Source organism: Pleurodeles waltl, chromosome 2_1 (genome assembly GCF_031143425.1).
Source record: "Pleurodeles waltl isolate 20211129_DDA chromosome 2_1, aPleWal1.hap1.20221129, whole genome shotgun sequence".
In the NCBI taxonomy this organism is placed as follows: Eukaryota; Metazoa; Chordata; class Amphibia; order Caudata; family Salamandridae; genus Pleurodeles; species Pleurodeles waltl.
The window spans coordinates 772,467,740-772,482,146 of record NC_090438.1 but is presented as its reverse complement, the minus strand read 5'-3'; the positions used below and the strand labels follow the sequence as shown (position 1 = coordinate 772,482,146).

Here is a 14,407-nt window from a genome sequence, read left to right as displayed (position 1 = left end):
GACTTGGAGCAGACAAAGGGGAGGGGACTGTTCATTTCACTGCCCATGTCTCTGGGTGGACACAAAAGCTCTGCATAAGGGAGAAAGGGCTTCCCCATCTTTGAATTTTAGGAGTGAGGGGAACAGTGGGATGGTTTGCAGTAGGGCACACTGAACTTTGTCCCCATTAGTTAGGTGTGTCTAGGAGTCAGTGTAACTTCTGGCTCGTGCCAGCCATAGATGTTGCACCCCAGGGACCTCTCTTCAGAACACTTTCTAGGTCCGCGGAAGATGAGAAGAGATGTGGACCTGCTGTCTGTGACCTAAGACGAGTCCTGAAGGACTGGACCTGCCCCCTTTTGTACCCAGAACAAAGAAGTGGACTCCAAAGGTCAGTCGAGTGAAGTCCTGGCTAACTACAGGGACACCATAAGCTGCAAGAGGCCTTTTTCATGAAGTGCTCAGTTGGCAAGTACTGACTGCATATGGACTGGACCTTGTTGGTGGCCTATTCTGGGGTTCGTGTTGACCTCTGCATGCTGCTCCTGAGGCCCTGGGAACCTTAGAAGAGACCCAGAGGAGCTGCCCCTGAAACTGACAATGAGATTCTGCAGGAGAGGTGTCCAATTTCCATGATCCTTCCCTGGTTGCAGCTTTAGGCATGCCCTGCTGGAAGATTTTGGGCTCCATTAAAAACAGACTAATTCAGAAGGTTAAATATTTGACGTGAATGAACAGGCCGGTTGTGCCCGACCTGCGCTCTATCGCAGTCAATCTGAAATCATGCCCAGGTCTCGACCTATGACCGCTATAGGTTATTATTGCCATTTAGTGCTTTTTGGTATCATTTTTACAAAACACTTTAAAAATTCATGTCTCCAGTTCCTCTTTTTTGATTTTTGTTGGCTCTGTGTCATTTTGTTTATTACATTGTACTCTATCTTTCTAATTTAATGTGGGACTTTTATTGTTTGATGTTTTTCTCCTTAACATGGTTTTGGTACAGCATACATATTTTACATTTTTCCCTAAGTTAGCCCAGTTTGATGCATGATGTAGCTACCAGGGCATTGAGCTCAGGTTAATTGAGGTCTTTGGGGTTCACCCTAACAAGTTAATGTTATTATTCTTTGAGGTGGGTGATTGACCACCCCAAATAATAATTAACATTGTTACAGTGTGGTTTAAATTGGCAGTCAAGTAGGCATGAGGGACCAATACAGCTTTCTATAACATAGATCAGCAAAGTCACAGATCAGTTCTGTCAGAAGCTGAATTAAAACAGGTGACATCACTGGCCTGAATGACATTTGGAATATAAACCAGCAATTTGGAGTGAAGACTCTAGAGCACGCTATTTTTATGTTACTATCAGTGGCTTTGCATTTCTCAACTGTTTCAGGGGAGGCCCAGCATCAAACAAGCATTCACAGAACTACTAGGTCTCGCATACGAGAGGTATTGGCTTTGTCAATGTGTTTTTTTAAATTTATTTTTTATTACCTATGTTGTAAAGTACCATGGCTGCTGTACATCATGGCTGCTGCTGAATGTTTTTTTTTTTTTTTTTTTTTAAGTGGTATAACGCAAATTCATTTTTCTTTTTGTTGTTTTTTTTTTTTTTTTTGCTGTTTGAAAGAAGGCATAGCGGGAGGCTACACAGAGGGAGGGGCATGAGGCAACACCGAGGGCCGGTGGGGCAAAAAAAGTGCTATGACTCGACCAGCAGTGTCCATGTCATAGCAATTTATTTTGTTATGGCGAGTGAGGGGGCAACACAGACAATGGTGGGATTGTGGGTGGTTGGAGAGGGTACATGGAAACAAAAGAAAGGATGGAGTGAAAAAAGCACTATGTTGCAGATAGCCGTATCTACGTCTTGGCACTTTCTTTTTTTGTTTTATGGAAGGTGGAGAGACCATGGGAGAGAAGAATGGGTCCAAGCCAGCACAGGCAGCACGAGGGAGCATGAGGGCAAATGGACATGGGCAGGGGCAAGCCAACAGGGACAACGGAGGGAGGATGGGGGCGTACCAACCTGGACAGTGGGAGGGTGCAAGTGAACTCAGACAATTGAAGGAGAAGGGGCAGTTGGGGCCTAGCCAACATGAACTGGAGGGCACCGAGTATGTACACGAGGGAGCCAGCTGAAAAAGACTCACTTCAGTAGAGTGCTTAAATACAAAGAAAATCAAGGTTATAAGAAAATGAATAATGGAAGGGTATAAGTGATAGGTCTGTGCTCCAGGGTTGGGGGAGCAACACACGAACAGGAGCAAAGCTTGTAGCAGTTAACTAATAAGAAATGAGCAAACAAGAGTGAAATGAGGCCAACCAGTGGTAAGCAATAGGTGGGATCTGAGCCCACTCACAGAAAATGAAAGGACTTGAAGAGACAGTAAATACTTTGTTCAGATGGGGCCCAAAAGTCCTCTTAGTTCTCACAGAGGTTTCTCTTGAATTACAAACCTTCAGTGGGACGCTTGTAAAGCACAACTTGGCTGCAGACAGTAGATACTTTCAGCTTCTGAATTAAAACTCCAGTTTCAGTTGAAGATGTTTGAAAATGACTTCACCCTTTCCAGTTTTTTTTTTTGCCCATGTATGTCACAGCTGCATTCAGTCCTCTTTTAAAGCAGAAAGGTGACTTTTTTTTTTTATCTCTCAGATCTTTTGTTAGGGAGCGGAGTGGACAGGGCCTCGGCCACGGGACTTGCTATATTACGGCTCATTGGTGGGTTGGACCACGGCCGACTTAGGCCAATGCCAGACTCTAGCCATACTTTGCTCACCCACTTATACAATATGGTGCACTGTGCTGCTTTTAAGATTTCAAACAAAGTGTTCTCTTCAAGGGGTAGTACTAACAGAGAGACACCAGTTTACTTCAGTGTTCCAACTAATCGCCTACCTCTGACTGTTATAAATAACATGCACTCCTTAAAAGTTGTAATTAGGGCCAGGTCCTTTAAAATTCAAATCCTGTTCCCAGTTGGACAGGTCACATTAAACTGCATTAGGTAGGTGTGCTGTCCAGATGGCCTTTTGCAATGACATGGAAATCATCACAGGCCCACAGTTAAGTGCATGGTCCCCTGAACTGTTGAAGTTGGCTGAGAGCGATGTATTGAAGGATGTGAGGCATATTGGTGGGAGGTACTTGGGAGTTACACTGTGGGTTGCCATAATATTCAAACTGATGGGCGAGTAGGACATCAGACAAACCCAGACGCATTAGAGCTGAATCATGGTGGGCACTAGTTACTGACAGTGAGTGCTCCAAAATTGTAGATAAGTATCCCCCTGACTGAGGGTACCTTGTATGGGGCCCTAAGTCACACAGTAAGAATTCTGATGGTCATTTATAGCCCACATAGGTGGCTTCAGTAGTATGATGGCACTGTGCTTCTTGCCTTTCCCTCTGTTTTTTGCAGGTTTCTATTGTATGATCTGGCCGACCCACCAGCCAGAGAGCATTGTTGCATTAGAGTGGTGTCCGATCATGCTTTCTTATTTTAATTTGTGTTACTTTACTTCAGTTACCAATGTTTGGATCTACTGTTGCAATTTTCTTCTATTCACTAGTGCCTGTTCTTATGCTTTTGTGTCTTCATTGCACTGCTTATAACAAGCTTTTTGTAACTGCAGATTTAACCAGACTGACAGTCTGGCATGGATCTATTGTACCATAAAAGGATGTGCTTATGTAATTGTGGTAAGCTCAGTATTTCAGAGGAATAACTCAACTAGCTGTAACCTTCAATTCGATTGTTCAAACAACATATTTTACCAAACACTGCATTAGAGTGGTAAATCGTTTGGCGCATAACAGCTGCAAGCATCAAGCATTCTCGCTCACTTGCACCTGCATGTAGGTGTTCCATCATTGTCAATATTCCTAGTCTGGAGATGTTGTACTGTTAAGAATCTGAAAACAGAAATGAGAAACCTTTCACAAGGGAATTGCAGGCTTTGTCTTTACAGTTTCAGTAGTCCCAATTACATGAGCCGACACTATTACATGGTAGAGAAGCATGATTAATTGTTCACATTTTTGAGAGGTGATTAATGCTAAACTGGAAAGATTTTCTGGCAGTACATTTAATGTGTATTTGGGGATGGTGTTGCTACCTTTGGTGCAAAGGGACTGAATTTCATGAATTTGCTACTGTACTAACAATGCGCTTATATCATAAATGGTAATGTGATTTGAAGATTCCTAAAAGCATTTTTAAATAATTCTTTTGGAAGGGGTAGAGTGAGGTTACCTTTTTTTTATTTAAGTCTCCTTTGCTGTTTTTTCAGAACTTGGTTTCTAAAATATTCCTGATGATTCTTCTGCAATTCACCAGTAGGAGACTACTGTACCAAGCGTGCTCTTCCCTGAAACCACCACCCATTGGAATACAAGGGCCTTGTTGGGAAATGGCTCGTCCAAGTTCTAGTAAGTAACGTTTGTTGGTTCATCGATTTGTGCCATTTTTGACTTAAATATTTTAATTGAATTTTAACATACTGAACACATAAGAATTTAACCTTCTATCCCACCTTCGAGCCTTCCCCGCTTTGCTCCTTTAAACCCTTACTCCTACACGGAGCCAAGACCACATTTGAACACATGCGCCAATGCTCGCACTACTATGGAGCCTTTCTGCGATCTCCTCTCTTGACTTTATTCCCTTAAAACCAAAGAAACACAAATGATGGACGGAATGTGGAACGAATCAAACATTCACCCCAGTCACAGATCTAGGTTAAATCCATCAATTCTTTTGCTCACTATGCCACCCCAGTTTGGACCCAGCCAAATGCAAATCAATCTTGACCCTGTTCCCCATGAGAACAGTTCAGCCCGAACTGCCAGGCCAAGTCCTTCCCGGACTGGAAACAAACATCCTGGGGCATAGTGTGCCCGGGACCCACATCTGGGCTTGCCAGGCGCCCTTAGGGCAACAAAAGCAAAGAAACACAAATGATGGACGGAATGTGGAACCAATCAAACATTCACCCCCAGTCACAGATCTGGGTTCCCTTAAAACACCAATCTGCCTCATTCCCTATTAACATTTCTTGCTTTCTTTGTGGGTCAGGTTGACTTTTGTTGTGCAGAATGGTGTCTCGGATAGCTTGAATCCAGTGGCATAGTGAGGCTAGGACCTACGTCTGGGCATACCTGGTGCACTTAGGGCAACAAAAGCAAAGAAACACAAATGATGTACGGAATGTGGAACCAATCAAACATTCACCCCAGTCACAGATCTGGGTTAAATCCATCAATTCTTTTGCTCACAATATCACCCCAGTTTGGACCCAGCGATATGCAAATCAGTCTTAACCCTGTTCCCCATGAGAACAGTCCAACTCGAACTGCCAGGCCAGGTCCTCCCTGGACCGGAAACAAGCATCCTGGGCCCGGTTTCAGAGTATCACCCTTCATCAGCCAGGCTAGCTTGAATCCAGTGGCATAGTGTGCCCGGGACCCACGTCTGGGCATGCCTACCGCACTTAGGGCAACAAAAGCAAAGAAACACAAATGATGGACGGAATGTGGAATCAATCAAACATTCACCCCAGTCACAGATTTTGGTTTCCTTAAAACACCAATCTGCCTCATTCCCTATTAACATTTCTTGCTTTTTTTGTGGGTCAAGTTGACTTTTGTTGTGCAGAATGGTGTCTTGGATATCTTGGGCAGGTGAGTTTCCTAAATTTCTTAGTTAAAAAAGTGAGGGCTCCCAAGTGTAATCAAACCATTTCTCGGGTAGCTATTCTGCATGTGCTGATTTCTCCATCACTAATAGATGCCAAACCCGTTGCAAACAGGATTCCGGCATTGGTACTAGCTCCTTTGCCCAACGTCCAGCAATTTCTTGTTTGATTGCAGCAGTAGCTGTTCTTAATGTTTCATAAATCTTAAGTAAAGCTGCAGTTCCCCATTTTATGAGGATCTACATTAACTGAATTCTGATGATTATTGTAGAGCAATGCTAATATTTGTCTTCACTATTTCATTTATACAAACCAATACTCTTTCAAATTGTGGGTGTTTCCAGAAAACATGGGGCAGTGTCCTTTCACACACAGACAGGCCCTCCAGCATCTCTCACTTTTTCTGTTCAGTTTATGACATTTGACAAGGATGTGTTCCCAGCTGTATAATATGTTAATCACCCACTTCTTCCAGACACCCTAAAGGGTTGTGTGTTCTCAATATGCATGCCATTTACTCTTTTAGTATTGTCCTTCCTTATCGTTTTAGCGTGGCAACCTGATAATCTGTCTCATCGTTTTTTGTCTCCTGAGTAAGAAACATATGTGTAAATGAAACTTGTGAATCTGCTGGTCCCTATTTCGTAGCCATTTGTCAAAGTGAGTTAGTGGAGTAATGGCATCTTTCCTGAGGAGGCAGCTGGTAATCCAGTCACATAGTTGATTTTACTGAAATCCTCCATGTTACCAAAAAACAAGTTCCTTTGTAATCTTTTCAAAGTATTTAATAATCCCTTTTCAGGTCCCTTTCGTGGGATAGAGGAGCACAAGGCAGGCAGGACCTATTAGGCCACAGTCATGGTGGTTGGGGTTGTTTCCACAGCCATAGTAACACTGACCTATAATACCACAGGCAAAGGAGTCCAAGTACACCCTTTCCTGGCTTGACTCTCAGAGTAGCTAGGGTGAGCAGCCAAATGCTTCTTAGCGAAGCAGTGTGAGGGGCAGAGACAAACAAGTCAATAGTCAAGCAACAAACATCATAACATACAGTCCATCCATCCCAGTGCTTGTCTTAGGAGTTCTCTTGCAGCCCTTCCACATAAAATCATCCCCCTTGGGCCCCTCTTGGTACTAGTGGACACCCTAGACTGGGCTCTAATCCTTGCAACCCGGACTGCACTCTTAAGTGTGCAAGACTTAGCTGGACTCACCCACTCACGATCACTTAGCAATGGATGCCACACCAGGGCCAGCGCCTCAGGCCTCGATGCTGCCACACGGTCCTCCTGTATAAGTGCAGCATTCAACTACACCTCAGTGCTCCAGCTTTGTCTCATGCAGCTTTGTACTTGTCAGAAAACCACCACAGGCTGCATGTGGGCCCCACATTTGTGGCCCCAAGCTGGCACTGCTGCCTGCCACCGCTTGTTGGACAGGTTGTCAGTTATCCAGGTCTTCTCCTCTCCTGTCGGATATCACCTCTGCCCTGTGCTTGAACAGCTCTCAGTCCCAGTGGTGGGTTTTATTGCCTTGCAGCTACCATCTTGATCTTCCTCCTCCGGCTGCACTAGTCCTAAAATCATCCTCCAATCTGTGTTGCCCCTCCCACTCTGACAGCTCACATCCTCTGTTCTAGCTGTGGTGCCCCTTTCTTCTACCTCAGATGAGTGAGGAAAGGTGCAGTTCGGTTAGATCACGGAGCAATCTATGCTGTGTCCACTGCTATGCCAGCCCAGGCCACCACCCCTGAACATTTGTTTTAAACCCATAAACCTCTCTGTACTGCCCTAGTTTTCCTAAAAGTGGCAGAATAGAGTGCATTGGATTTTCCATGGTGGCAATCAAATCATGAGCAACCATGGGGGCTAAAATTCACCCTTTCCTATCCTTGTTCCATCTATCTGAATGTTAAATTATATAAATTGCACTTGTGGTTTCTATGTGAGGGCAAAGAGAAGCTTGACGTAAACCTGAAGTAAACTGGAATGGCATGGGCACTGTTTGTTTACCCTAGCGTAACTATGGAGCTTGGTATGACATAATTAGTCATTTCTGAAGTCCCCTTTCAGGCCATTCCAGTTTTCCTCTTTATCTTCATTGGCAGGACTAAATTCTATCACATAACTAGCTTTTCAACTATTGCAAGGCCTTTAGGATCTCCCAAACCACGTCTAGGTCCTTTAGCAGTCCCTCATCCAACCTCCAGGAGAGTCAGGCCACTAGGTGTCACATTTAAATGAGGTGGACTATGACGAGAAAGGATTATAGTTTCTAAAAAAAAATTTAGTGTATAGCCTACTAGAAAGTATCTATGTCTGGCATATGTCTTGTGAGCAGTGGAGTAAAATGTAAAATATATTTCTTTCTAATTTGTGGTCCTCTTAATGTCAAAAAGACCTACAGGGTTTAAAAATTCCTTCAGTTCTACCACTTAGTTGTAACTCCAGAGCTATCTAAAATGTGAAACTGGTAGGTGTAGGAGGCTGTAGTGAGTACCAAGGGGTACTTACACCTTGCACCAGGCCCAGTTATCCCTTATTAGTGTATAGGGTGTCTAGCAGCTTAGGCTGATAGATAATGGTAGCTTAGCAGAGCAGCTTAGGCTGAACTAGGAGACGAGTGAAGCTCCTACAGTACCACTAGTGTCATATGCACAATATCATAAGAAAACACAATACACAGATATACTAAAAATAAAGGTACTTTATTTTTATGGCAATATGCCAAAAGTATCTCAGTGAGTACCCTCAGTATGAGGATAGCAAATATACACAAGATATATGTACACAATACCAAAAATATGCAGTATAGTATTAGAAAACAGTGCAAACAATGTATAGTTACAATAGGATGCAATGGGGACACATAGGGATAGGGGCAACACAAACCATATACTCCAAAAGTGAAATGCGAACCACAAATGGATCCCAAACCTATGTGACCTTGTAGAGGGTCGCTGGGACTGTAAGAAAACAGTGAGGGTTAGAAAAATAGCCCACCCCAAGACCCTGAAAAATGAGTGCAAAGTGCACTAAAGTTCCCCAAAGAGCACAGAAGTCGTGATAGGGGAATTCTGCAGGAAAGACACAAATCAGCAATGCAACAACAATGGATTTCCAAACGAGGGTACCTGTGGAACAAGGGGACCAAGTCCAAAAGTCACAAGCAAGTCGGAGATGGGCAGATGCCCACGAAATGCCAGCTGTGGGTGCAAGGAAGCTGCTACTGGACAGTAGAAGCTGAAGATTCTGCAGGAACGACAAGGGCTAGAAACTTCCCCTTTGGAGGATGGATGCCCCACGCCGTGGAGAGTCGTGCAGAAGTGTTTTCCTGAAGAAAGACCGCAAACAAGCCTTGCTAGCTGCAAGTCGTGCGGTTAGGGTTTTTGGATGCTGCTGTGGCCCAGGAGGGACCAGGATGTCGCCAATTGCGTCAGGGGACAGAGGGGGCGCCCAGCAGGACGAGGAGCCCTCTCAGAAGCAGGCAGCACCCGCAGAAGTGCCGGAACAGGCACTACGAAGAGGAGTGACACAGTGCTCACCCGAAGTTACACAAAGGAGTCCCACGTCGCCGGAGGACAACTCAGGAGGTCGTGCAATGCAGGTTAGAGTGCCGTGGACCCAGGCTTGGCTGTGCACAAAGGATTTCCGCCGGAAGTGCACAGAGGCCGGAGTAGCTGTAAAAGACGCGGTTCCCAGCAATGCAGTCTGGCGTGGGGAGGCAAGGACTTACCTCCACCAAACTTGGACTGAAGAGTCACTGGACTTTGGGAGTTACTTGGACAGAGGTGCTGGATTCAAGGGACCTCGCTCGTCGTGCTGAGAGGAGACCCAGGGTACCGGTGATGCAGTTCTTTGGTGCCTGCGGTAGCAGGGGGAAGATTCCGTCGACCCACAGGAGATTTCTTCGGAGCTTCTAGTGCAGAGAGGAGGCAGACTACCCCCACAGCATTCACCACCAGGAAAACAGTTGAGAAGGCGGCAGGATCAGCGTTACAAAGTTGCAGTAGTCGTCTTCGCTACTTTGTTGCAGTTTTGCAGGCTTCCAGCGCGGTCAGCAGTCGATTCCTTGGCAGAAGGTGAAGAGAGAGATGCAGAGGAACTCTGATGAGCTCTTGCATTCGTTATCTAAGGAATTCCCCAAAGCAGAGACCCTAAATAGCCAGAAAAGAGGGTTTGGCTACCTAGGAGAGAGGATAGGCTAGCAACACCTGAAGGAGCCTATCAGAAGGAGTCTCTGACGTCACCTGCTGGCACTGGCCACTCAGAGCAGTCCAGTGTGCCAGCAGCACCTCTGTTTCCAAGATGGCAGAGGTCTGGAGCACACTGGAGGAGCTCTGGGCACCTCCCAGGGGAGGTGCAGGTCAGGGGAGTGGTCACTCCCCTTTCCTTTGTCCAGTTTCGCGCCAGAGCAGGGCTAAGGGGTCCCTGAACCGGTGTAGACTGGCTTATGCAGAAATGGGTACCATGTGTGCCCATGAAAGCATTTCCAGAGGCTGGGGGAGGCTACTCCTCCCCTGCCTTCACACCATTTTCCAAAGGGAGAGGGTGTAACACCCTCTCTCTGAGGAAGTCCTTTGTTCCTCCTTCCTGGGCCAAGCCTGGCTGGACCCCAGGAGGGCAGAAACCTGTCTGAGGGGTTGGCAGCAGCAGCAGCTGCAGTGAAACCCCTGAAAAGGCAGTTTGGCAGTACCCAGGTCTGTGCTACAGACCCGTGGGATCATGGGATTGTACCAACAATGCCAGGATGGCATAGAGGGGGCAATTAAATGATCTTAGACATGTTACATGGCCATATTCGGAGTTACCATTGTGAAGCTACACATAGGTAGTGACCTATATGTAGTGCACACATGTAATGGTGTCCCCGCACTCAGAGTCCGGGGAATTGGCCCTGAACAATGTGGGGGCACCTTGGCTAGTGCCAGGGTGCCCACACACTAAGTAACTTAGCACCCAACCTTTACCAGGTAAAGGTTAGACATATAGGTGACTTATAAGTTACTTAAGTGCAGTGTAAAATGGCTGTGAAATAACGTGGACGTTATTTCACTCAGGCTGCAGTGGCAGGCCTGTGTAAGAATTGTCAGAGCTCCCTATGGGTGGCAAAAGAAATGCTGCAGCCCATATGGATCTCCTGGAACCCCAGTACCCTGGGTACCTCAGTACCATATACTAGGGAATTATAAGGGTGTTCCAGTATGCCAATGTAAATTGGTAAAATTGGTCACTAGCCTGTTGGTGACAATTTGAAAGAAATGAGAGAGCATAACCACTGAGGTTCTGATTAGCAGAGCCTCAGTGAGACAGTTAGTCATAACACAGGTAACACATACAGGGCACACTTATGAGCACTGGGGCCCTGGCTGGCAGGGTCCCAGTGACACATCCAACTAAAACAACATATATACAGTGAAATATGGGGGTAAAATGCCAGGCAAGATGGTACTTTCCTACAGTAGGTGCGTGGAAGATCCATCATCTAGAGTGAACTCCTAGTGAAGGAGTCCCAGCACGATTCCAGAAAATCTTTATGTACTGTGCAATCCCAATAAATTTGGTAAAGTTTTGAATTCAAGTGTAAAATAAATACTTTTCTGCCCAACCGATATACTTTCAAACATTTCTACCAGACAATGGACTTCCCACACATTTTCTCCCTGTGATGTGTCCAGCAGTCATCCTCTCTAGTCCATAGACCAGCCAAGCAGAAGACTCCTTTTCTGATAATCTGACTTGTAGGTTCCTGTAGGTTGTGTTGACTTGCTTCAGATCTGCAGGACATGTTCCTTAACTTTTGCAGTATCTCCTCCTGACCAAGAGACTCAAGTTGGTTCTCTTTCTTCATCTTAGCAGTGTTTAATGTTTTGCATGTCCAAGAGTTTTAATATTTTAACATTACTCTGCAGTTTCTTCGTGATGGTAGCTGTTTCCTCTGTTTCTTTGTAAAATGGTGTCAGACAGGCATTTCTTCTTGGCGCCCAAGTCATTTCTCTTTAGTGTTTTTGCATTTTTTTAATATTTTAACCTCATTGAGTCATTTCATAGCACATTACTTATCCTTCTTTGAAAACAACAATCTAAAGTGATTTGGCTAAAGGATCTTCTTCTTCTTAAAAAAAATGGAACTGGTTTAAAATTTCTGCATTTGTTGGTAGGTATGGAGACGGATCACGCTAAGGGCGAAATGTAAAGCCCTTCTATGGTATGTTGCTGTGTAGTCACACACCCTCCATAATTTGCTTTATGTCCTTGAAGGAATAAATCCTTGTCAGGTCATTTAGTGGCGCTTAACATCTGGAGGCAGAGGGTTCGGGTGGGGGTGGAGGGTAATCATTGAAAAGGTCCTATGTGTATAGTCTAATCTAATTCCATTTGGGCAGCGAACTCTCCGCCCCAGAGGGGATTCCTCTGATGTGAATATTGTTCCACTTTGACTTGTGTTTAGGGTTCTCACTGCAAATCTGTATTTTCCTTTTAGAGTATTATTAGTGTGAACCAAATCTGCTCCTGCTATGCTGATCTTTCATTTACTATTTTCTCAAAAATTGCTACTTCTCTCTCCTAGCTCTTTGATCTTTCCATTTTTCTCTTGTCTACCTGTCTTCAAATAAAAATCAGTGGTGCCTATTTTGGCTTTGATTACTTCGAGAATGCCTTCCACATAGTCTCTGGTAATTTAGACCATCTCCTTTCTGGGAACTAGATTTTTGATGGCATGATAATGCTGTGTGTATTGAGTTTTCGCATGCTGTGCATTTTATTGCAGCCATAGCTAGCTTGCCTTAAAGGGATGTGTATCTTTCCATTTTTCCTCCGGTAAAGGCTGCATGGAATTTCTCCCATGCTGTCAACTCCATGATCAGTTTACACTTTTCTCCTTCGTAACTCTGTGACCATAGTAGTTTGTATTCATTGTGAATTATCCTTTGCAGATAGAAACAAAATAGTGTGACGTGCAGTCCCCCAGTGACTCCTCGAAGGGTGCTCACTTCTATTAGCTGGTTGTCGTTGACCGGCATTCTGCTCCTTGACATAGTATGCAGGAAATACCCTTTTCTGTGCAGCTTGATTGAAGTTGATGGGACAGTTCAGTCATTCTTGATGCTGTGACTTTTCTACTGGAGGCTCAGGAGCTTGAGCTTCCCTCATCAAGTCTCCTTTAATATATATTCCTTGGACCCCAGGCTTGTAAGCACAAGTTGTTATATTGCTGCATTAAGGCCTTCCAGATTTGCAAGTTTAATGAGGGCACACCCTTCTGCAGGTAACACTTATTCATTTCTCAGATGTGGGTTCTTCTGTATCCCCGTCATCGGAGGTATGTGTTGTGTGCTCATTGACATGTGGTATTCTGTATTTACTTCTAGCTGCTTAACACTTGTCTTTACATTTATGTGCTTTAAGAGCCTGTATGTGGTGTGGTCACCTGTTCATTAACTACATTTTGTCTGTCTAGTCGGCAGAATGACCCCCGTAGCCAGCTTGTTGGATGTTTTCTCTAACTATTGGTGTTTTCTGTTTTGTGTTCAATAGCAAAACATCCCTCAGTTGTCTTGTTCACATAGGAATGGGTGGAGGGGGTGAAGAAGGATAACCATCCAGCCTTGTATGACTTTAGCTGATTCTCTCCAAACTCTATTGCTTGTCTTTCCCTGGGGTTGACTGCTGGAAAGGCATCCCCTCATGGCAGAGTGTCTGTTATTTGCAGTGGTTTGGGCTTAAAAGGCTGCCAGGTTAAGCTACCCGATCACTGCCACAACAACCATTCTTGTCTCTTTTACATGAGCTGAATGCATGCTGCACTCTAACCTTCGGGTATACATGCCACATCTATGTGTCACTCCATCTGTGTTGCATAGTTGATGCTGCCCAGACCTTGCATGCAGCACTGTTCTCTGGCTGTTCCTCCTCTGTTTGCACTGGTTATACAGGCCTCCTGTGCTCCATATATATTCATTTTGCCAGGTTACACTGGATTTGTCCAGTATTCCCAGTGGCATGGTTCATCCTGTTCATGCTTGGCTCTCTTTGCTGTCAGCATCTCCCCTCTGGCAGTTACAGCAGTTGTTGTGATTTTCTGTTGCCAGCCTTTTGGCTGCACTTGGAGCTCCATGGCACTGGGCGGAGGTACTGCGACTTCTGACAGTGGGTGATAGGTGACTTAGTAAAATTGGAAAAGTTCTTTGGCGATTGTACCTACTTCAGCTTGTTTATGGGGAGATACACATTTTCCCACCATGTGCTCTCTGCAGCAGACCAAAAGATGTTACTGATTCTGCGCTTGATTCCATTCTCAGAGAGGCCTTGTCCACTTTCCTTTCATTTTAGAATAGCAAATGCATTCCTGCTCCAGATAAACTCTCACACCTTATTCAGTAGGTAGGTGGTGACAATGATCTGACCATTTGTCACAGTGTAGTGCGGCTTGTCTTTGTTGTCAGAGTAGGAGTGAAAACGATCAAGCGATTCTAAAGTGGAAGAAACATTTGAGGAATGTACGGACAGAAACATATATATTTAAGAATATGTCACCGGTTCTTTGATATTGGCAAACCCTGAGAGTCCATCCTAGAATCACAGAGAACAAGTTGACAGAGGCTCTCCACATCCATACACATCTTTCTCTTATAATTTTCCCACTTTTCTAGTACTTTGTTTCAAATAGTCTCTTTATTTAGATCAGCTTCTCAATTTTGTGCAATGCCGATACCTTG

The 14,407-nt window shown here is 44.8% G+C and overlaps 1 protein-coding gene across 2 annotated transcripts in view; it reads left to right on the top strand.

Moving 5' to 3' along the window:
* Window positions 1-14,407, top strand: part of SIRT5 (sirtuin 5) — a 126,103-nt gene that overhangs the window by 31,050 nt on the left and 80,646 nt on the right. For both annotated transcript variants that reach the window (XM_069218120.1, XM_069218110.1), the window contains exon 2: window positions 4,285-4,423. In XM_069218120.1, coding sequence (XP_069074221.1) covers window positions 4,309-4,423 — 115 coding nt within the window. In that variant the 5' untranslated portion in view covers window positions 4,285-4,308. The remainder of the gene's footprint in view (window positions 1-4,284; window positions 4,424-14,407) is intronic.